This window comes from Nomascus leucogenys, chromosome 11 (assembly GCF_006542625.1).
Source record: "Nomascus leucogenys isolate Asia chromosome 11, Asia_NLE_v1, whole genome shotgun sequence".
Lineage (NCBI taxonomy): Eukaryota > Metazoa > Chordata > Mammalia > Primates > Hylobatidae > Nomascus > Nomascus leucogenys.
Genome location: NC_044391.1, coordinates 3,736,125 through 3,758,545, shown reverse-complemented (window position 1 = coordinate 3,758,545; position 22,421 = coordinate 3,736,125). Strand labels below are relative to the sequence as shown.

Sequence of the window (22,421 nt, the reverse complement as noted above, 5' to 3'; positions counted from 1 at the left end):
ACCTCTCTCCTTGGGCACCTTCATTCATTCTGAAGAGCAAGTACTTTTAGAGGCACCAGGATAGAGGCAGTGATGGAAGAAACAGGTAAGCCCTGCCTTCATGAAACTCTCATATTATGAGCGACAGAAACAAATAAGTAAACAAATAAATATAATGTCAAAGAAGTACTAGGAGGACAGAGAAAGCAGGAAGGAAGGTGATAAAGCATGGCAGGATGCTGTGTTAAATATGGGCCAGTGAAAGCCCTTCTGAGGTCACGTACATGTGTGAGGAGCAAGCCACACGCACACGCAGGAAACACCAGTCCAGGCAGAAGGATCAGCAAGTGCAAAGACCTTGATGCAGGTGTGTACATGCCAACATCATTCAATGACAGCAAGACAGAGCAAGTGACCAAGGAAAAATGTAGCTTGAAGTGAGATTGGAGATGGAGCCAAAGGCTCCACCACTTGGGCTTTAGTCGTCACTAAGTATTTTAGATTTTATTCTAAATGTGTTGGGAAGCCTTTGGAGGGTTTCAAAGGGTGGAATAACATGATTAGATTTGGCTTTAAAGGTTTACTTTGACTACTGTGTGGAGCATAAATTGTAGGGCATTGAGTAGGAAGGAGAAGGCATTGCCTGGAGAGGGTTGATGAAGGCTTGGATAGTCGGTAATGTTGCAGATGGTGAGAAGTGATTTATTTAGGATTTCTTTTGAGGCTGGATCTTACAGGTTTTGCAAATGAACCACACATGATGTGAAAGAATGAAAAAAGTCCAACATGAGCCCAGTGGTTTTGACTGGGTAAATAATGGTACTATTTTATAGGCTTTGAAAGGAACATATCTAGGGGTAGGAAGGATCGAAATATGTTGTATATATACATTGGAAATGCCCATTCAACATCCAAATGGAGAGTTCTACTACAGGTCTGTAGCGTAAGCTGGAGGTTATGACTGGAGAGTTTAATAGAAGAAATGTAAAGCCATTGGCTTGGATGAGCTCAGGTACAGAGTGAGTATAGATGGAGCAGAGATCTGAGAAGTGTGCCGCTCTGGTATCCAGAGTTTGGGAAATGGATGAGAGATTCTCTAGGGTACATACCTAGAAGTGAAAATGCTGGGCTGTATAAGAGGCATATTTGTCACTTTATAAACTATTGCCAAAATATTCCCCAAGATGGTTGTACCAATGTAGGGTCTTACCAGAAGTTTATAAGAATGGCTTTGTACTGCATTCTCACCCACACTTGAAAATGACAGACGTTAAAATTTCCATCACTTGTGAAATGGTCAAGCTACTGTTTTTAGATGTGTCAATGGTCACTTCACAGACCTTTAAAACTTAGAAGGAATTTGGAAATAAACAAGGACACACCTCAATCATGACATTTATCACACTGCCAAGGAATTGTTGAATCACTTGTCTTTCTCCTTGAACAGATCGCAACTGCCTTCAAGGCTGGGGACATTTCTTATTGTTTTGAATTCCTAGCATCTGGCACAGTGCTTGGCACCCAGTAAGCCCTCTACAAACTTCAAAGAATGAAGGTAGGGAAGGGAAATACTAGCCAAATTACTGCATGAGCCCCACCAGCTTATAAGCAGGGAAACTGAGGCCCAAGAGGCTAGTTCCTAGCTCAAGGTCACAGGGAAGTGACAAGAATCATATCACCCCCTGCCACTGCAAAGTGTTAGATTTTCTACCAAGCTGTACCTCCCTTTGCTGTAATCATAAGCAATGTGAAATAAATTATGATATTCAGAATATTGACAGAGAAGGAAGGAATGAAGCATTCTTGCTTAAAATAGGTATCTTCAGCCATAGCAGAAAGTGTAAATTGTACAACTACAACTAAAGGGAAAACTAGTGGGCTTGGAAAAATATCAGGGGTGAAATCATGGAGTGTAGAGGGCCAGGCATACCTATAAAGAGGGTCCGGATAACATGTAGACCATTCATCCACACTCACTGGCATTAGATACAAAGGAAAAAATAGATTCTAAAAAGGAGGAAACTGAGACCTTCGGATTCACAGACATACGGGACATACGGAACTTGAATTTTCATCTCTTTACATTCTCCACTGAGACATAAAGCCAAAGGCTCTAGCTCAGGTACCCCCAGCTCTCCCTCCCATGTTCCGCAGGCATTTCTCACTGCTGTGGGACTGATTTTAAAATTTCTCCCCATGCTTTTCCTTTGACAAATATTTGAGTGAACAACCCTTTGTTTCCAAAGCTTCTTTGAAAGGGACAAAGGTCCAGAAACACCAGCAATTAGCTAAGGCGATTCCTGACTATTTAATTTCATATCAATTGTATTTATCTTTCACACTAGAGGTCAAATAAGAGTGAGAGTGCACATCAAATCACGTATTAAATTTATTTGGCTTGGCAAAACAAAAGGGAGAAAAAGAAAAGGTTTAAGTTTTTATATGACAGAAATTCTTTCAAAGATTGCAAGTAGAGAATGTATTGGTTGTTTTAATATTTCAAGCAATATGCAATACTAAAATCTAATATAAGAAAGTACATGGGGAAACATCACTATAATGTATTTAATAATACAATAAATGTAACAGTATATTTCAGTCAGGATGGACTAATTCTGATGAAAGGTAAAATTTATACAAACTTAAGAGCAGGAAAAAAAAATCAGTCATCAATCCATGGCTCAGGGAGTTGCAAAGCATTTACAGATACCTTTAAACAAACCAAGGCTTTAAAAGTTGCATCTTTTCTTGTTTTTTTTTTTAAGTCCTTTTTTCATGTTTATTACCTTTTTTCTTCAAATCTTCATCAGGTTCATACATCTCAATGATCTGCATTGCCCTTTTGGCATCATAAAATGGAAATAAAATTTCATTCAATCGAGGATCTCGTTGATGCTATGATAAGAAAATAACTCCATTTAGGTTGATATTTCTTGGCCTTGAGGCATTAGACATTACTAAGTTTATAATTTATAAAACAAAATATATCTAGACTATCATGTTTATAATTACAAAGATAGGACTTCACTGCCTTCCTGCCTTTCTCCTTAAAGTATACTTCAAAAAGTCCACATTTGGGAGTACTTTTGGGTACTCCCAATACATTTTTTCCCCTTCAAAAGTTGAAGGATACATAATAAAGTGTGCATGTCAATCGTACTGTCTTCCAGTTCCCACACAACAGGGAAGACATTTGGCATAAATGTCTATAAAATGTGAGGTCAAAATATTTTTAAAAAGCAAACACCAACCCCCAAAATAGTTCAAATAAATAGATAATATACTAATTTAAGTGCCCCCCTCAAAAACCCCAAAAGCAATAACAACAAAAATCCTAATGTTACACAAGCAAACATCATCTCATTTTCATGACACCTTTCTACATCAATCCATGATTTCTTGGGCACTCAACAAATTTCATTTTCTTGAGTAACTATTTTTTTCAAAATGAACCAATTGTAATGGTGAAAATTGATCAGCATAAGCATATTTACAAGCTATAAACAATATCGAATTCTCTGGGTAGAGAGTCCATGAATGATTATGGGACTTAAGAGGTTGGTGACATTATTGTTTTCAAATTGACACCTAAGGAGCTCCTGCTATGACATGAGGCAGCAGGAGCAATGCTGTCCCTGCAATGATGTCATCCTAACTTCATGGAAATGATGAAAAACCCAGTTTACTAACTGACTCAGGTCCAGTCATGTGTGTTTGTGTGTGTGTGTGTGTGTGTGTAGGCAGTGGGTCCACTAAACTTCCTTTCCGTTCACTGAGGATTAGAGGACAGCATTGTGTCCCTGGTCAGCCCTTACATAAATAATGAATAAGTGAATAAATAAAGCAAACTTCAATGGAAGTTTGCAATAATGACAGATAAGCAGGTGTGAGCAAAACCTGGTCAATAAATAGGACCTTGATGACAACTCTTTACCCAAATATATGCACGGACTGAAAAACATTGTTGGAAAGGTATTTAAAAAGCAACTGTTAAAAGTTCATATGGATTTCCCTTCCCTATTTGTTTTGGAATGGGCATTGGAAAAGTGAGCTATACACAGAATGAATGCTTTTGGCCAACAGAGCACTTGGATGTCATTTCCTCATGCATGTGGGGCCCAGCCTTTTCTGGGTCCCCTTCTCCCCCACCGAGTTAAGAGCATTAACTCATAAGGAACCAATATCAAATTTCATCAATTTATCCCAATGAAGCATGCTTCTGTTGTAATCTAAGAAATTATGGCTCACAACAGCTCACATTCATGCATATGCTACAACAGAAACTGTTATATTAACAGCAGGCCTTGAGGCCACCAAGAACAAAAGTTATGGGATATGCAGGAAAGAGGATTGTGAGGTGGACCATGGAATGCCAGGCAAGTGAAGGCATGCTACACCTTGTTTAGGAAATTGATGCCATCATGCAATGGAGCCCATTACTCAAGGAAACAAGGAGCTCCATCCTTCTGGTGAGAATGCATTGTTTTAAAAACAAACAAACAGACAACAACAAAAAACCCATCTTTCTAGGCACATCCCTTCTCACATCTCCATAAATAATACCATGGAAGAAGATGGATACAGGATGAAAAAGGTCCTTTTTAGACCCCAGCACTGTTATATTCATAGTTGGCCACTTTATTTCTCTTCCTTATTAAAATTAAGTTTTTTAAATTTAAAAATATGTTTGTTGGTAAATATTCTGAACTCATGGAGATGATGGGGCAAATCCATATGAATTAAAAAATGAGAGAAAAAAGGGATTCAGCTACAGGAGAGAGAAGAGACAAAATTAGGAAAGGAGAGAGAACTCAGACATTTTTGTGCATTTTTAAATATACATACATGTGTGTATTCTGACAAGGTACTACCTGAAGTGTGATCTGTGGATGGCAGCATCAGCCTCACCAACACCTGGCAACTTGCTAGAAATGCAGCTTCTCAGGTCCCTCCCTAGATCTACTGAATCTGCTGATCTCTGGGGTGGAACCTATTAATCTGTGTTTTTCATAAGACTTCTGAGTAATTCTGATGTACTCAAGTGTAAGAATCACTTTACCTAACATATAAAGGTATGCATTTTAACATATTTGCACATCAGTAAAAAGAAAAGTACTTAAGTCTCACAAGGATAGAAGAATGTTCAGTGTTTCAGATGTCCTCCCAATTAAACACTATTAAAATTTAGTCAGAGGGTATGACATCCATTAGACCATCCTGCCTATGGGAAACCAAAGCCAGGAAAACCAAGCCCTAAAATGAATGTATCATAATCCCCTATTCTGAAAATTACATTCGCAGCAAATAAGCATGAAGCACAGAGAATGTGAAATTGCATTTGTTTTTGCTTCTGCTCCACTAGATAACAATCTTCAGCTCTCCCTAAAATCTTCATGCTTCAAAAAGGCAACACAAATCAATCTGGGTAATCCAAAGGCAAGGAAACAAATATAAGATTTGCATTAGAGTCAGAAAACTATCATTTTCATATGAAAAAACAAGAGGAGAAGGATCATTTCCAGCTGATCTCACAGTAGTTAAGGCTGCGGTAGAGTTCCACAGAGACACAAGCCCAGTGAAGTGAATGTTTCACATCTCTGAGGAACCGTCAGTTTTCAGTCAGGATTTGGGGAAACAAGGTACTCAGGTTATTCAGCCCATGGTATCCAGTGCTTTGTAAAATGAGATTCTAAATGACTTCCAAAAATAGGTCACAGAACTGTGTCCAAGTACGTAAGGAGGAGATGAACAGAACTCCAGTATTACGTCCTTACTGGTGCTGAGAAGAGGCATCGTCTGGCTTCAATCCAAGTAGCACTGGGAGAGATGAATGTTGACATAAATAATATTTTTAAAATATTGAAGGAATTATTGGCAAGGATAAGCTTACTCATAAGACTAAATGCCCTCCTTCTCTTTGCCTGTGCATTTAAAGCATAAAGATCCTGTAAAAGGAAAGAGATCATGGGTCCTTTTAAAATATTCTTTCATCTGCAAAAAGAAAAAAGTCAGGATGAGCCCTGATGTGATCCTATGATATGTGTGAGGAAGGGGGAAGATTACCAGCAACACGAAAGTAAAGCTACTCCTTGATTCCTGTGGCCACCTAAGGCCTTTGCCCTCTCTTCCTTATTTTGATCTCTCTCTCCTGCCCTCCACCCATCTCCCGATTCTGTAGGACCCTAGTTATCATCTTTTTAAGAAGTCAAACAAAGAATGAAGGTAAAACTAAAAATCAATTTTGCTTCTCATTAGGAATAGGGAAAGGGAGGTAAAACTAACCAAAGCCAAGAGATTTTAACTAGTCTTGCCACATACAAGCAATTGAGCTAGTAGTAGTGTCTCACCACGTGGCAGCTCACATTAAGTACCTCTGCTATCCCTCTTGGACTCTAGTTTACTATTTTCATATTACAGGCAAAGAAGACTTCCCTCAGTCCATTGGATGAGACTAAGAGACATAGATGTGGCAAAATTTTAGCTCTGAGTGGTGGATCCCTATGGCTAAATTCTTAATGGAGAATAACAGAAGGTATATGTCGCTCTCATATTCTTCCCACTCACACTAAACATTCCAAGGAGGAATCCAGTAATCCACTAGGATGGTGCTTTACGAACTTGAACGTGCAGATAAATCACCTGGAGATCTTGTTAAATTCAGACTCTGACTCAGCAGGTCTGGGTGGGACCTGAGACTCAGCATTTCTAATAAGCTCCCAAGAGGTGCCGATGCTGCTGGTCCATGGATCACACTTTGGGGGCAACGAACAAGGAAATACTGAGAAGCCAATGAGAAGTCAGGTCTAAAGCTGCTACTGAAAAGCTAGTCAGTGTTGATTGCATGGATAGGGAGGAGGTCACCCTACAGGCTGACCAAAGCAGTAAATGGACTATATATATAGTCTCTCCTCTCCTTGCAGACCCCTGAAGATACACATTAGTATATGAATAAAAACTTTCATAGAAAGAGTGAAAGGATTTACCAGCTGGAAGGTGGTAGGAACCAGCATGTCTTTTGCTAATATAAATGGGATTTGTGTTTTCCTACTATCTATTCTACCTGGTTAATGGCAGTGTACGTGTGTCTCCAGGTTTTTGCTTTGCTCATTGTTTCTCTGGTTACCTTGCTAAACTCTCTAATTACTTCAAACAGTTTTTCCCTCGAATTGTTTATATCAAGGTAGACAATCAACATCTGCAAATGAGACACTGTCCTTTCCAGCGTTCATGGGACTTGTTTATTTTTTTGTCTCATTATATGAATCAGTGGAGTGGAAAAACTTGAAATGTTTTCAAGTAAAATAAACATTGTATTGTACTCAAAGGATGATTTAAAAGTAGAGGCATCTGTCTGATATGTGGGGTAGTACTTGCTCTTTCTTGCATCAGTGCATTTATACTTTAGTTAACATAGTTTCTAAAGTGCAAGCTTTATAAATTTGAAGCCATTGAACCTTCACAAGGAACCTTCACAGGGGCTTCCAATGCAGTGTTGAATACCGGCTTGTTGAGACTATGTGGCTAAGGCATTTTGAAAACGTTTAGGTTTAAACTTTTGGAGTCATAGATCCTTACATTCCAATGCCCATTCTTTCTTGAGTGAGCGCTCTCTGTCTCCTTTTGTTATGAGTATTGAAGTTGTTCTGCCCAAGGGGTGTTTTTGATTTTAGAGAGATAAGAGGGGCCAGGGTAGGACTCAAAAGAGGGGGTGCAAGGAACAGGCAGAATGTTCTCTATGCTTGACAAGCCTTCTTCAAGCAGACATTCATGTTTTTGTCTAGGTCTTCCAGTTCAGTTCACTAGCATAGAAAAGGAAGAAATTCAGGGCAGACACTTGGATTAAAAATAAAGGCTATAGACTTTCCTGAGTAGTCTTACAGTCTCTATGACCTAAAGAAATCTAGAATCACACTGATTCCATCGGTCACACCCCTAAATTTAAGGTACTTCCTTAATGTTAAGAAGACATCAAATGGAAGGAAACACTATTAAAAAAAAGAATACTATTGTCTACTGTAATTGTGAGGGATAAAAGGTTAACAAATAATAAATAATTAAAGAAAGAAGCTGAATGGCAGAACAAGAAAGTATGGATGATGATATTTTTTAAAAAATAAATGTTATGTCTAAGAATTACAGGAGTGACTCTTGGGAACACCAACAAAAACAACCCATAAAAGGAAATACATCAGATAAGAGCCTATAAATACTGCACCTATCCTCAAGACCTCAGAGTTGCTTCATCCTTTGAACAGTGAAATGCAGTATTAAGGTCTCTGTAATGTTTAGGAGAGGGCTTCATCCCAAAGAGCACAAGAGGCCTTGTCTTGGGAAGTGGCAAACTGAAGATGTGGTCGATGATTTTCTCCTTTACACTAAACTGTCTTCTGTCTTCACCTCACCAGACCTAAGATGATCAATGAACCAAAGTGCATGAAGAAGCCAAGGGACATAAAACAAAACAAAACAAGAAATCAAAAAACAAAATGCAGAAGAGGGGGAAGGGGTTAAAGAAACAAAACAGAGCAATTTAACTTCTGAGCAGCTGTGGCATAAGAATATGGATAGTATCTGGGTAAAGATTATGAACATTGTATTTATATGACTAAAAACCAGTGGAGTGGAAAAACTTGAAATGTTTTCAAGTAAAATAAACATTGTATTGTACACGGAGGATTATTTTAGAGGCATCTGTCTGATATGTGGGGTAGGATTTTCTCTTTCTTGCATCAGTGCATTTACACGTTAGTTAACATAATTTCTAAAGTGCGACCTTTATAAATTTGAAGCCACTGAACCTTCACAAGGAAAGAAGATGTAATTTATCTCTAAGAAGTGGCAAATTAAGGTCTGCCTTTTTATCTTTTCTTAAGATAATACCTTCTATTTGGCATGATACTGTCTTTTCTAGCATTTTCTCTTTATATGGTATAATGATTAACTTAAATTATCTTGAAACAAAAGCATATTGTCCATCCTTCACTTAAACTCTTATTAATGTGTTAGAAAAAAAAGTGAATTTTCCATTTTGGATTAACAGAGTCTTGATGGGTTTCACTGAAGGGAAAACTTTTTTTGTATGTGTGAAGAAAAAAGTAGTTCATTTTAGTTGTAATAAAAGTTGCAAACTTTTTTGTTCTAAAATATTTTTCTCTTGTGCTTAAGCAATTCTATCAACCAGTTTTGGTTGTTAAGTTAATCACATTCTAAAATTAGCTCTGAGCTTGTTATAAAAAGAAAAAGTACAAATTTAACCTGCAATCCTATTAGCCTAAAACTCAGTACATTTTCACCCAGGAACTCAAGTGTTTTGCTTGTTGTCAAAATATTCTATTTGAGCCAACATATTTTTCTTACATGCAATCCATTAAAAGACAAAAATAAAGCTTTCCAGTCCATGCAAAGGTATGAGATAAAGTTAGCAATGGAGAATCCAACTACAGTGTAGTAAACTCAATCCATTCTCTTTCTATTTAATGAGATCAATAGAAAAAAAAGTACCTTAAATATCATTTTGCAAAAACATAGACACATTTACTTAAATGAATATATTATACAATTCACACATACACACAGAACCAGAGCTACATATAACAGCCAGAAACCAACAAAAAGTGGTGTGCAAAGCCAACGTGAAGAAAGCACATGAACACACAGGGTGGCAGCTGATTTTTGCACCTGGTAAAGCCATAATGGAAAGATCAGCAGGTCAGAAGCAAAGCGAATAAGGGCATATGATGCAGGCATGCAATGAGGACACCAGAGAAGGCAAGCCACTGCACACAGACTTTATGGAGTTAATGTATGAAAAAGCTTACTTCATTTAGAAAGCTCACTAATTGGTCTACCGTTAAATAATCAGTTTTGTCTCCATTGCTGAAAAGAAATTTATTAGAAAAAGTAAGTTTTTGTATATGATGCTACAGTAGGTACGATTTACATGTTGACATTTGTTGATGATAATTCTAAACTTATTTTCTAACCCTGAAGTAGTGGTGAATTCTTAAAATGGCCAGAGACTGTTCGTAAGGGGAGAAAAATAACAACAACAACAAAAGAAAGAAAACACTCCCACTAATTCACAGAAAAAGTCTGCAATTTTTTTTTTTACCATTTTCAAAAGATGTTATTTCAAAAACAACATGTAAGTCATCCATTTGAAATAATTGGAATGAATAAACTTTTCAAAAACATATTAACATTCCAAATTGAATCTAGTTAGTTCACATAATGGGTTAATACCTAAAGGAGCAGGTTAAAATTGTAGGTAGTTAGTAAAGCCAATGCAAAAAAAAGTTCCAGGTGCTGCAATTAATATATGTAAAAGTTTCTCAAAAACTCAGAGTGAACTTTTACACTGATAAACTATGGGGTTAAAAATGTAACCCTGACTAGATATTCCTAGATGCTACCAACATACTCTATTAAAATAGGACAAAAATGTTTTAAAAAATCGAAAAGGACAGTCATAATATTTATATGACACTTCCTCATAAGTGGAACTTACATTTTTTTGAAAAGATCTTCTATATCTGTCCGAGGACAAATCTTTTGTGTCAGTTCATAGAACTTTTCATAAGAAAATGCCGTGGGCTCAATTTCATCATTCTGTAAGGAATAAAATCATGTTATGAATCACAGAACCTTTTTTCCCTTGGAGGGTGAGAATCTACAGGGTCATGAAGCACAGTGAAGACCACTTGGACTCAGGGTCTTCATCTCTGATTCCTGCTGACACTGCTGACAGAAGCCAGGAGGCCAACTTCCAGGCACTGCCAGGCCATCTCAATAAAAAACAGTGCGCGTACATCAGTGTTTCTAGTTATCACGCTGCCAGATTCTGTGTGTGCGAACACCTGGCTACAGCTGCCCTTGCTCTGGAAAATACCCCAAAGAACGAATGTAAACATTTCCTCCAACTCACCTTGAGAGAGAAAAGTGCCTGCCTGAGGGATGCTGAATAAATCAAGCCCAAGGTTTAATTATGCTTATTTTGTGAATTTTCGCAAGACCACGTGAAGGGGCTTAGGGTAACCATGTAAGATTTTACTTTTCATACTGAAATTTATGTTTCAAATAGGACTTATTAAAATAGTACCAGGCTTCAATCTTTCTTGAAGTCAATAAATTAATTTCAATTATTTTAAATTTGAAGGGCCATGAATACAAATGGTGTGGGGAGAGATGCTTCACAAAATATTGCATAGCCATCTTGTAGAATTGAATTTATTAGTTAATTATTCATGCTAATGTTGTGCCTGGTTGAGGCAATGTTGGTGAACTTCTCTAAAATAAAAACTGTGTAACACAGCAAGCTGGCCTTCATTTCCTTTCTTAAGAAAGGTGACAAAAATCATTTGAAGCAATCTATTTACATTTTTTAGAGATTTAGGTTAAAATGCCCAGGAAACAAAAGGAAGGAAGGGAGGAAGGAAAGGAGGGAGCGAGAGAGGAAGGGAGAGGGAGGAAGAAGAAAGAAAAGAAAATTAACTGTACTATATGTCACTGATATATAATTCCAAATCTAATTGAGATCAGTTTAATATAAATAATCTAGCTCATTACATATGAGAAGATAAATAAAACAGTTTTAGAAATACATTATTAAGTTAATGCATACCTTTCCACTGGGAAGACCTAACTCCTTGAGTGCTTGAAAGATCACCTTTTCTGTTTTCCCCGATGCAAATGTTCTGGTAATACTAGGGCAGAAAAGAAAGAAAGACACATTCGAGTTATTGTTCATTATGTTTTCTCTGATGCAAAGATCTAGGTCCTACTATGGAGAGTGAGACTAGGGTAAAAGGAAGAGGAGAATAAAATTACTTCTCATTGTAGATGTTTTTCATTTCCCAAACTAGTTCCTCCAGTGTCCCTCTAGTTCCCGGAGCTGGTTATGCTAGTGATGCAACTTGAATCTAAGACAAGGGGTCCCCCTGGTGCTTGGGAAAACAAGGGGCAAGTGGCACTGGAGGGACACACATTTATTTTTTATTTTTTGAGACAGAGTCTCACTCTGTCACCCAGGCTGGAGTGCAGTGGCACTATGTCAGCTCACTGCAACCTCCGCCTCCCAGGTTCAAGCAATTCTCCTGCCTCAGCCTCCCGAGTAGCTGGGACTACAGGTGCACGCCACCACACCCAGCTAATTTTTGTATTTTTAGTAGAGACGGGGTTTCATCATATTGGTGAGGCTGGTCTCAAACTCCTGACCTCAGGTGATCCATCCACCTTGGCCTCCCAAAGTGCTAGGATTACAGGCATGAGCCACAGCGCCCGGCCTGGGACACACATTTTTGGACAAAAACAACGATAAATTCTGATGCTACCAAATTGCCTTCTTATGAAAAAGGAATGTGGCAGATAAGACAGTAGCTCTAGAACAAACCCTCATGTTGACAATATCTGGGCCTAGGGAAAAGGAGGCGGCCCCTTACAACTCAACCCATGCCTTCAGTTGTCCTTATCCTGGTTCCACACTTAACCACAGGTGACACAGGCGTGATCAGACATATTTTGTTCTTGTTTTCAAGCTAAGCACCTTTGAGCCCCTCTGAAAGGTCAGCTGCCTCAAGGCTTAGGGACTTGATTGTGAAAATGATGGGTTGGGTGAGGGGGAAGGGGAACAATGATCCAATGTTTCAACACATCTCAGTAGTACCGCAAGACATGGTATTTTGGGATAGCCCTTTAACTAGAACAGTGAGCATCAAGGCTAGTAGAATAGATAACACCTTGATGAACACACTTCCTGGTGATGATAAAAGTAGGAGAGACTCTCCATTATGAACGTTTTGGCGCCACTCAGAACGAAAGCTATTGAGCAGAGGACTTGATACCCTGGAACAGCAAACTTGGCTCTGAGCCATACCTTAGCCACCGAGGAGCCTTCACTCGCTCCCTGATTGGAAGCCCAGGTAATGTGTTACCATGATAATTTCATTTTAACTTGACATTCAGAAGTCCAGCTTGACTTGAGGGTGGAGTTTTACTTCTATCCATGAGGGCTGGCTTTGGAATGCCTCCCCTGTGAGCACAGAAGGATTTTTAACAGCATTTCATGCCCAGCATTTTTGTACTTTCCGCCATCCATGCTAAGTAGAACGCAAGTTCTGAATGAGAGTGCTGACAGTTCCTCTTTGTGAGTGGGAGAAAGCACCACTTCAGTGGCAGAGTAGGACTTCCCAAAATAGACTAAGAAGTAGCTGTAGGTAAATGAATTATGTGTCCATTCACAGCTTTATTGTTTCATGCCAGGTCCAAGAATACTTCAAGAAGTACATTTTTAAGAGTTCTTGAGACAGTTGTATTCAAATATAAGGAGGCCTGTGAATTCTCTTTAACAAATCTACAAATATGGGAGAGAATATGTGTGACATCAATAAATGGTTAAGATTCCTAGTATAGAGGGTGTTATGTTTATATTTTTCATCTCTAGAGTTCAGAAAACTTTCATACATTAAATTTGGGGTAAGACAAAAATTTTCTAGCCTTTTTAATTTAGGGGAAAGTAGCTGTTCAGGGTGACTTTTATTTCATAAAAAGTTTGTGTTAACCTAGCTAGTACGACTCTGGCAGGATCTGGCATCTGCTCTCAGGAGAACAATCTCTGCATAGCAATCTCAGGGGTATCCCAGCTAACTGAAGCCTCTGTTAGGTTTGGACATGCCTGGCATAACAAGATGAAAACTGATCAACATGGGCATGAATTCAGCGGGTATGGAACCTGAGCCTTTCTGTGAAAGAGAACCTGGGTACCGATAGCTTCTGTTTCCTACATAGAAATTGAATCTTTTGGCTAGGGTTTGGACAGGTGCCAAAAAATAGAAAGTAGAAGAATGTCTCAAAGGGAAGGGAGATGGAGGGGGGCAAGAAGGGAGATAATATCATGGCTGTGTTTCATGGGAACATAGAGTATTTACAAAGGGAATGTGATTTACTCAAATCTCTATATAGCCCCATGTCCACATAAGCTTAGTGCCTCATAGCTAACTGGTACTCAGTGAGTTTTTGTTGAATCAAACTAAACCACCGCCCATTCCCCAAAAGAAATGCTACAAAAGCAAACACCCCTGAGTTGTGTCCAGTCCTATGAGAGTCCTGGTTAAATTCTATTCCGGGGGACTTCGCAAGTGGCTAAAACAGCAATGATCCTAGAAACTAAGGGAGTCCCACTCTTTGCTAGCTGAAACAGGGCATGCAATCTACACAATGGTTTTAACACCATGTTCTGAAAGTTACAGAGAACTCTTGAGTGAAGGATGAGGCAACTGCCCCAGCAGAATCATACCTTCTTCGTGGGCTGCTGGGCCTTCAGGACATGGTTGGGCTGACTATATAGGAGTGCTTCCAAGATTGCACCTGCGGCTCTCTCAGCCTTCTTTAACACAGCCATTTTGTTTGGGATCTCTTCCAGCCCCTGCCCACAACTACTGTCTGGCTACTCACTTCCCAATTTTCTAGTCATTGGTGTTCACTCCAGGTTACGAGCGAGGAGGGAAGGTGGCAAAAGAGAAGTGTTATTTCCAAAACTTTGGTCTGAGTGGGAGGATAAACTAAGTGTAAATTTGTGAATTTGAGAGAAAGGCAGACTGCATGGGTTATGTACACAGCAAGACAAGAAAAGAGGGAGACAAAAGGTAAGATGGTAAGACTTTCTTCGTGTGTTATTCCTGCAACTTCCTGGATATTAAATTTTGGTTTAATGCTAAAGAGCAGGAACCATTCCCAAGCTATGTAATCACTATGAAGCCAGATCTCTTTTAATATTATGGACAGTACACTAATAGTTTCCATTTTAAAAACTTCAGAATGATAGTGAAGAAATAACATTTTAAAAGTGCTTACTCTTCATATCCATTAAAACATTCACAACAATTTCCACCTAACTCTTGGTAGCTCATTCACCAATAGAGTTACCTGATTTTTTTTTTTTTTTGGCATGGTATCAATTCTCCATCAACTCTAACAAACTGCCCCCAAATCACAGCTGTCTTGTGTCAAACACCTGTTAATACTGGCAAGCACCATGGAGTCCATGTCAAAGAGAGCTAAAGAAGATGCCAAAATATCTAAGCTATTTCTACAAAAAGGTGGTAATAATTTTGTATGTGAACATGTTAGATAAAACAAACAAATTTACAAGAAAAAAACAAACAACCCCATCAAAAAGTGGGCAAAGGACATGAACAGACACTTCTCCAAAGAAGACATTTATGCAGCCAAAAAACACATGAAAAAATGCTCATCATCACTGGCCATCAGAGAAATGCAAATCAAAACCACAGTGAGATACCATCTCATACCAGTTAGAATGGCCATCATTAAAAAATCAGGAAACAACAGGTGCTGGAGAGGATGTGGAGAAACAGGAACACTTTTACACTGTTGGTGGGACTGTAAAGTAGTTCAACCATTGTGGAAGTCAGTGTGGCGATTCCTCAGGGATCTAGAACTAGAAATACCATTTGACCCAGCCATCCCATTACTGGGTATATACCCAAAGGACTATAAATCATGCTGCTATAAAGACACATGCACAAGTATGTTTATTGCGGCACTGTTCACAATAGCAAAGAGTTGGAACCAACCCAAATGGTCAACAACGATAGACTGGATTAAGAAAATGTGGCACATATACACCATGGAATACTATGCAGCCATAAAAAATGATGAGTTCATGTCCTTTGTAGGGACATGGATCAAACTGGAAAACATCATTCTCAGTAAACTATCGCAAGGACAAAAAACCAAACACCGCATGTTCTCACTCATAGGTGGGACTTGAACTATGAGAACTCATGGACACAGGAAGGGGAACATCACACTCTGGGGACTGTTGTGGGGTGGGGGGAGGGGGGAGGGACAGTATTAGGAGATATACCTAATGCTAAATGACGAGTTAATGGGTGCAGCAAAACAACGTGGCACATGGATACATATGTAACAAACCTGCACATTGTGCACATGTACCCTAAAACCTAAAGTATAATAATAAAAAAGAATGGCAATGAAAAAAAAATCACTGGAATCAGAAACGACTTCAAAGCTTGTATGACAATGACTTGATTCATAGGATACATACAAATGAAACTAAGACTGCTGGTTAGAAGTGCTTTGATCACAATCTATGTGTCTCTACTTTGCCCATTACCTGAGCCTTATCTTAGAAGAAAAAGCAGGATAGTAAGGCATGTAAAAACACATCCAGCCTACATTTCTATTCTTCACACTGCTTTGTGCTCTCTGATTTTAAATAAAATGCAATAGCTGTAGGGTACTGGGATACATTAAAATAATTGTTCTGCTATTGCTCAACTGAGCAAAGGATTTTAAATAAGGATAAGCATAAAGTATCTGCCAACAACCATCAGTGAAGGCTGCTAACAGGGCTTTTTTCAATCTTCTAAAGTAGACAAAAAGTTGACTTGCTAGGAAGTTATTAAATAAAAGCAGAGAATCCTACAGATAGATTTGGAAAGACCACAACAAATGCATGAGGTCCGTGACTCAGCAAGCCCTCAATAAAGAGTTAAATTAAAAAAAAAAATTGTCCAAGGTCTTCTTCATGACTTCTATGCTTCACATTTTCTCAATATTTAAGTGGTCATATGGATACTTTAGGTCGTGATTGTTTAAAACACAAGATTGAGAAAAATGAGGACTTCTGGGACAATTCTGTTAAATATGAAAACAGTAATGTCAAGGGAGTATGGAGATAGTCTCACAGGGATGCAGAATTGAAGCTGCAGAGCAGAATGGAGCAGCTGGGCAAAGAAGGAGGCAAAGGAGAGTCAGAAATGGCCAGGAGCCACCAGCACATGCCACCGCTCAATGCATCCACACAGATGCTACGCACTCGGTGACCTGGTTATCTCTGAAAGACAGATCAATTCCAAGACAGGATTCCACCCAGTAGTTCTGGGTTTTGTTTGTTATTATTTGTTGATTTGCTTATTTGCTAAAGTGGTGTCCAGACAAGTGAACATGAACCTGAGTCTGGAGAACCCTGGAAGAGAGAGTTGGCATCTGGGGAACCCATGTTTGATTCTGGTTGTGGGCTTAGGTTCACGAATCCAGATACATGCTTGTCTTCGTGTGAACAGCAGATGCCCTGGAGCCCAGCCCAGCTTCTGGAATTTCCATGAATGCTTAAAACAAACACCAACCAAAAAGGTACTCGAGAGTTTGGTAAAGAATTCCCATCACTACTGTGGAAAGAGTTTCCAACTGTACCCAGAGACCATGTGTAAACCCTAACCCCTGGAAGGAAGTGAGAAGCAGAAAAGAGGGATGCATGGGGAATCCTCAGAGGGTGAAATCTGTCCACCTAAATATTAAAGAACACATGTGGAGGATGTATCCTGTCCATGTTTTCTTTATTCTTGATTCCACCCAAGCCTTTTTTTTTTTTTTTAAATGGAGTCTCACTCTGTCGCCCAGGCTGGAGTGCAGTGGTGCCATCTCGACTCACTGCAAGCTCTGCCTCCAGGTTCCACGCCATTCTCCTGCCTCAGCCTCCCAGTAGCTGGGACTACAGGTGCCCGCCACCACACCCGGCTAATTTTTTTTTTTCTTTTTGTATTTTTAGTAGAGACGGGGTTTCACTGTGTCAGCCGGGATGGTGTTGATCTCCTGACCTCATGATCCACTCGCTGCAGCCTCCTAAAGTGCTGGGATTACACGTATGAGCCACCATGCCCGGCCTCAAGCCTTTTTATTCTTTGTTATTGTTACCTGTGTCAGGGCAAAGGTGGAAAGGATAGCTCCACAGAGTGTGTGGTGTCAGTTACAGTACACGTAGAGAGTAGGCAGCACGAAGCCAGAGGAGGATCCCCATCTGCCCTGAGCACCAGAGGTGCTCAGAATTAAAATGCTCTGTTCAGAGGCATCACACTTCTCAAGACACGGTCCACACCCTTCCACAGTAGGTGCACAATAGAATCTTCTTTAAGTTTAGCTAACAGTTTCTCATGGCAAATAAGCAAAAGAAACGTAAATCCTAAAAACCACTTATTTGCCGATTTTAAAAAACAGTGCTACATTTTCTGATGTTCTTTAAATTGTCAAAGTACCTCTTTTGCCACCTATTTTGACCAAAAAAATGCAGCTTTACTTCCATAAATGATTTTTACAAACTGAATATAGCATTTGTCAAAGCAATTGAAACTAAGATTCCAGAAATATCTTTAAAGCATTTAACACACAAATACTTGTGAAGGGTTTTCTCTTTGGTTTGGGATCACAAGGGTTGACCCAGGACACGGACAGCAGATAGGAATGATTACTTACCTCCTAACTGGAATTTTACCATTTGTGTTGGTCATAAATGCCAATTTCATCCAGCTGCAAAACAATAGCAATAACATTGCCTTAATGTTTCTTAGGGGGAGCAGCTTCAATTCTGTTAAGAACTTTAAAAGAAAGTTCATTCAAATCAAGAACATTGGTTCTGAAAATCAGACAATTATGTACTATAAGATGAATTTAGGGTTGTCAGATTTAGCACATAAATATATAGAGCTCTCAGTTAAACTTGAATTTCAGAAAAACAACAGGTAATTTTCTTTTACTGTATTTTCCAAATATTCCATAGGATATACTTAAACTAAAATATTATTTGTTTCTTATCTAAAATTCATATTTAACTAAGTGTCCTCTATTTTATCTGGCAACCCTAGCTAAATGAGATGACTGGGTGCCTCCATTGAGCAAAACACATTGTTGGTACTTATTTGTGATTGGTCTGCTCGATTATTGCTCTGTAATAATATATTAAGGTGGTGGGAAATGCAACTGCACAGTGACACCAGCCAGCCTTGTCTTGAGGATTCATGAGGACTCATCGCTCCCAGCTCCTAGTGCTGCCAAGTACTGATCACATGGGCACCTCCTTAATTTCCAGTGGTAAGACTAGTTCATCAACTCAAATCGATGGTGAACAATTCCTTGCTTTCCCCAGGCTTTCAGGAGACTCAGAACATTTATCTGTACTTTGGAGCTAGGACTTTTCTTAGCTAATGACTCCCATTCTTCCTGTTTCCAATCAATAATGTGCTAACAATTTGCAGAACATGATGATTTAGTAAAGTTTCTGTCTTAAGTTTCGTAGAAGCACCACTAACTACTTTAATAATGGGATGTTTTAGGGATGAAGAGAGTGAGAGAAGACTGGGCAGAAAAAAGAGTTAAACAAAGTTGTGGTTTCAGATGCAGCTTGATTTAGCTTGAACTCATGTGATTTGTGCCAGACTTTGCGGCAAGAGGGATGGCCTTCTGTACCCAGTTGCAGCTTATCATTGGCTGTGAACTTTCTCCTAGAGGAGGGAAGAGTATAATCTTCCAGGAATGGAAGCTCCGCTTCAGCAGAAGGCAATGCTCTGAAGAAGTGGACAGGTCTGAGCCCTTGGTGAGCCCATTCTCATGGCAGATGATGGCTGGGTGAACACCAGCTTCATAAAGGGATCTGGGCAGGATGTTGTTAGATCTCATGTCAGATAGAGATATTTGTGTCACTCAGGTATAAGCAAGCCTTCTAAAAGTTTTTGACCCTTTAGGACTATCAGTGCCTGAAGTCATAACATCAGAATATCCACTGGGTTTCTCTTTAAAAACACATGCCAGGGCAACTGCAGAGGAAAAGGAGAAGCAGCTGCACAATACATAGAAATAGATAAGACTAAATAACTTTCCTCCACTAAGAGGATGAAAGAAAATTGGATGGATACCATAACAAGACAAGTAGTACTGAATAAAGAATACTTTCCAATTTCATCTGCACGGTAATTTTGATTCACAGATGAGGACAGTGAGGCACAAGTGTAAGAATTTGCCATGGTGAAGCTGGGATTTATAGCCTAGAGACCATACCTGTAAGCACCTGCCACAATGACCAGAAAATAAGACATGACAGTACCTTCAGGACTAACCTCTTGGCCCGTTGCCAAGTGAGTATGATGAATCACACTCTTGGTGCTGGGGCATAATTTTGAGAGATGCAGGCTTATCCCTGCAATTTCTCAACATGGTTCCCCTTGGCACCTCACAGCTGCCTGCCAATGGCCCTGTGAAGGCAGATGGCCCCCACCTTCATGGATCACTGCTTTTCAAACTGGCTGACATTTGACTTTGGCTAGGATTCCTTTGTGGGTGATTTTCATGTCACCTTGAAAGGTTAACTTGGGTAGGGTTTAAATCTACCACTGTAGTACTCCTCTGGATTTCAGATACTGTAAACTGGAGTAATTCCTTCTTTCATGGAAAAAATAAATTTGGAAATCACCATGGGATCCTTGATCAAATCTTTAAATAACTGAATCCTACAGAAAAAAATTCAGAGGTATCTTTGGATCCCTGATGGTGTGCTAAACAAGGAGCACTGCACTCGGGGCTGAGGCTTCTTTTTCACCCTAGCACAGGTGCGTTGGCAAGTGCTTCTCTTGGCCACACTCCTCATTTCTCAGTTTTATGCAGCAGAGGATAGAATTACCCCAGCACTCAGCAATGGCTCCAGACATGCAGAGCTGTCTATCAGAAAACTCAATCTGGGGACACAAAAGCCAGTACCCACAACTGAGAGGATACAGAGTGACTGAGGTTCCAGTGTCCTTTGGCCATCAACTATTCTTTTCATATAGGTTTTGGGCTATGGGTTTATCATGCATGCCCTTCTAGGTGGTATGAAGAGTACAGGTTGGTCAACTCCAAGGTCAGGAGCATGGAGGGAAAGGCAAGTAGGAATTTGCCTGAGGAGAAAGGAACCACCTAGCCTTCATCTCTTCATCTGACCATTTGTTTGATAACTGCCAAGAAAAAAGAGTAATGCAAACAACACTCACTGTTTCTTGAGGCATGTCATTGGACTGACGTTGTTGGCCCTGAAGTTGTGTATGATTGATCTCAGGCCTTCTACCCATTGCTGAAAGAGAAAGAAAAAATATTGTTGGTGAGCAAATCTGCTGGAGTCAAATAGAGCAGTTTTTATTAGATAGATTGTATCCATTTTGTGTAATAAAAATACAAACTCTTCTTTTGTCCTTTTCCTGTCATACAGCCATCTATATTTTGCAGGCTCATATGTTATTCTTTAATAAACAGCTTTCATTCTTTCCATGAAGACAAATGTGCCATCTATTGTGCCATTAAACTTTGGGCTGCCACAAAGGAATGCTGCCCACTGATTGACTTGTGAAGCTTTCTATTTGCAGCTTGTTTAAATATAAGCTCTTTTTCAGTTGCTGGCAATCTTAGTTATTTCCAACCAGCATTATACTATACATAATGACATATTTAACTATTTTCACTTTAGAGGATAAATGAATAGGGGTTCATCAATTTTATTGTGTGATCCTTTCAATCTAAGAGTTTGTTACATATCTTACCTGTTTTCCAGCAAAGCCTTAAAAAGTAAAACATTCTTTGATTGCCAGGGTGATCAGAGCAAACAGTGATGTGCTCACATAATTTCTGTATAAGGACTTGGACCTCACTTGTAGTTCATACCATCACTCCACGGTTTTACAAGGACAAGTGAAGGGAGATTGTGCATGGCAGTAGAGGAATTTGGGTCTCTAAAAGGGCATTTACTAGAAAAGCTCAGCCCATGAATTAAGGCCAACTCTGCCCTTGGGTCCAAAAACTGATGCCAATGAATGCCATAAAAGAATCATACCCTTGGCAAAACACTTCATAGCAAATTGATATTTGGGTTAAATAGAACTGTGGCCCACACATAAGCTGGTTCCTTACCTTCTTAGGTTTACAGCCTGACTGCTTAGATTTACGGCTTATTGCTGAGGAAGGGAAAATATCTTGGAATAGATAGTAATATAGACATAAACTCTATCTGCACTGCCTAGTATGGTATCCACTAGACACATATGACTATTTAAATTTAATAAATATAAAGTTCAGTGTCTCATTTGCACTAATCACATTTTACATGCTTAAACACCAACATGGGGTTGATGGCTCAGACAGTGCAGATAAAGAATATTTCCATCATCACAGATGGGACTGTTGGACAGCATTGCCTAGTAGAACCAGGTTTTAAAAAGTCAAGCAATTTAATCTCTGTAAGGGCAAAGGTGATGACTGCGTTCTAACAGAGTATGGTTTTGTTTTGCTTTTTTTTGCTGTTTAACATTTCTTTTAATTTTAATTGTGTTAAAAATGGACATAACATAAAATTTATCACCTTCACCATTTTTAAATGAAAAATTCAGTGGCAGTAAGTACATTCACGTTGTTATGCAACCAACATAACCAGCCATCTCCAGAACTCTTTTCATCTTACAAAACTGAAACTCCATTCCCATTAAATAACTCCCCATCTCCCCCTCCTCCCAGCCCTTGATAAATATTAATACCATTCTTCTTTCTGTCTCTATGATTCTGACTATGCTAGGTGCCTCATATAAGTGGAACCATACAGAATTTGTTGT

The 22,421-nt window shown here is 39.2% G+C and overlaps 1 protein-coding gene across 13 annotated transcripts in view; it reads right to left on the bottom strand.

Annotated features, from left to right (window-relative positions):
* Nucleotides 1–22,421, bottom strand: part of PLCB4 (phospholipase C beta 4) — a 410,467-nt gene that overhangs the window by 97,014 nt on the left and 291,032 nt on the right. For all 13 annotated transcript variants that reach the window (XM_030821965.1, XM_030821969.1, XM_030821962.1 and 10 more), the window contains 6 exons: nucleotides 20,817–20,896; nucleotides 18,271–18,324; nucleotides 11,600–11,681; nucleotides 10,487–10,587; nucleotides 9,798–9,855; nucleotides 2,766–2,874 (listed from right to left, as the gene is read on the bottom strand). In XM_030821965.1, coding sequence (XP_030677825.1) covers nucleotides 2,766–2,874; nucleotides 9,798–9,855; nucleotides 10,487–10,587; nucleotides 11,600–11,681; nucleotides 18,271–18,324; nucleotides 20,817–20,896 — 484 coding nt within the window. The remainder of the gene's footprint in view (nucleotides 1–2,765; nucleotides 2,875–9,797; nucleotides 9,856–10,486; nucleotides 10,588–11,599; nucleotides 11,682–18,270; nucleotides 18,325–20,816; nucleotides 20,897–22,421) is intronic.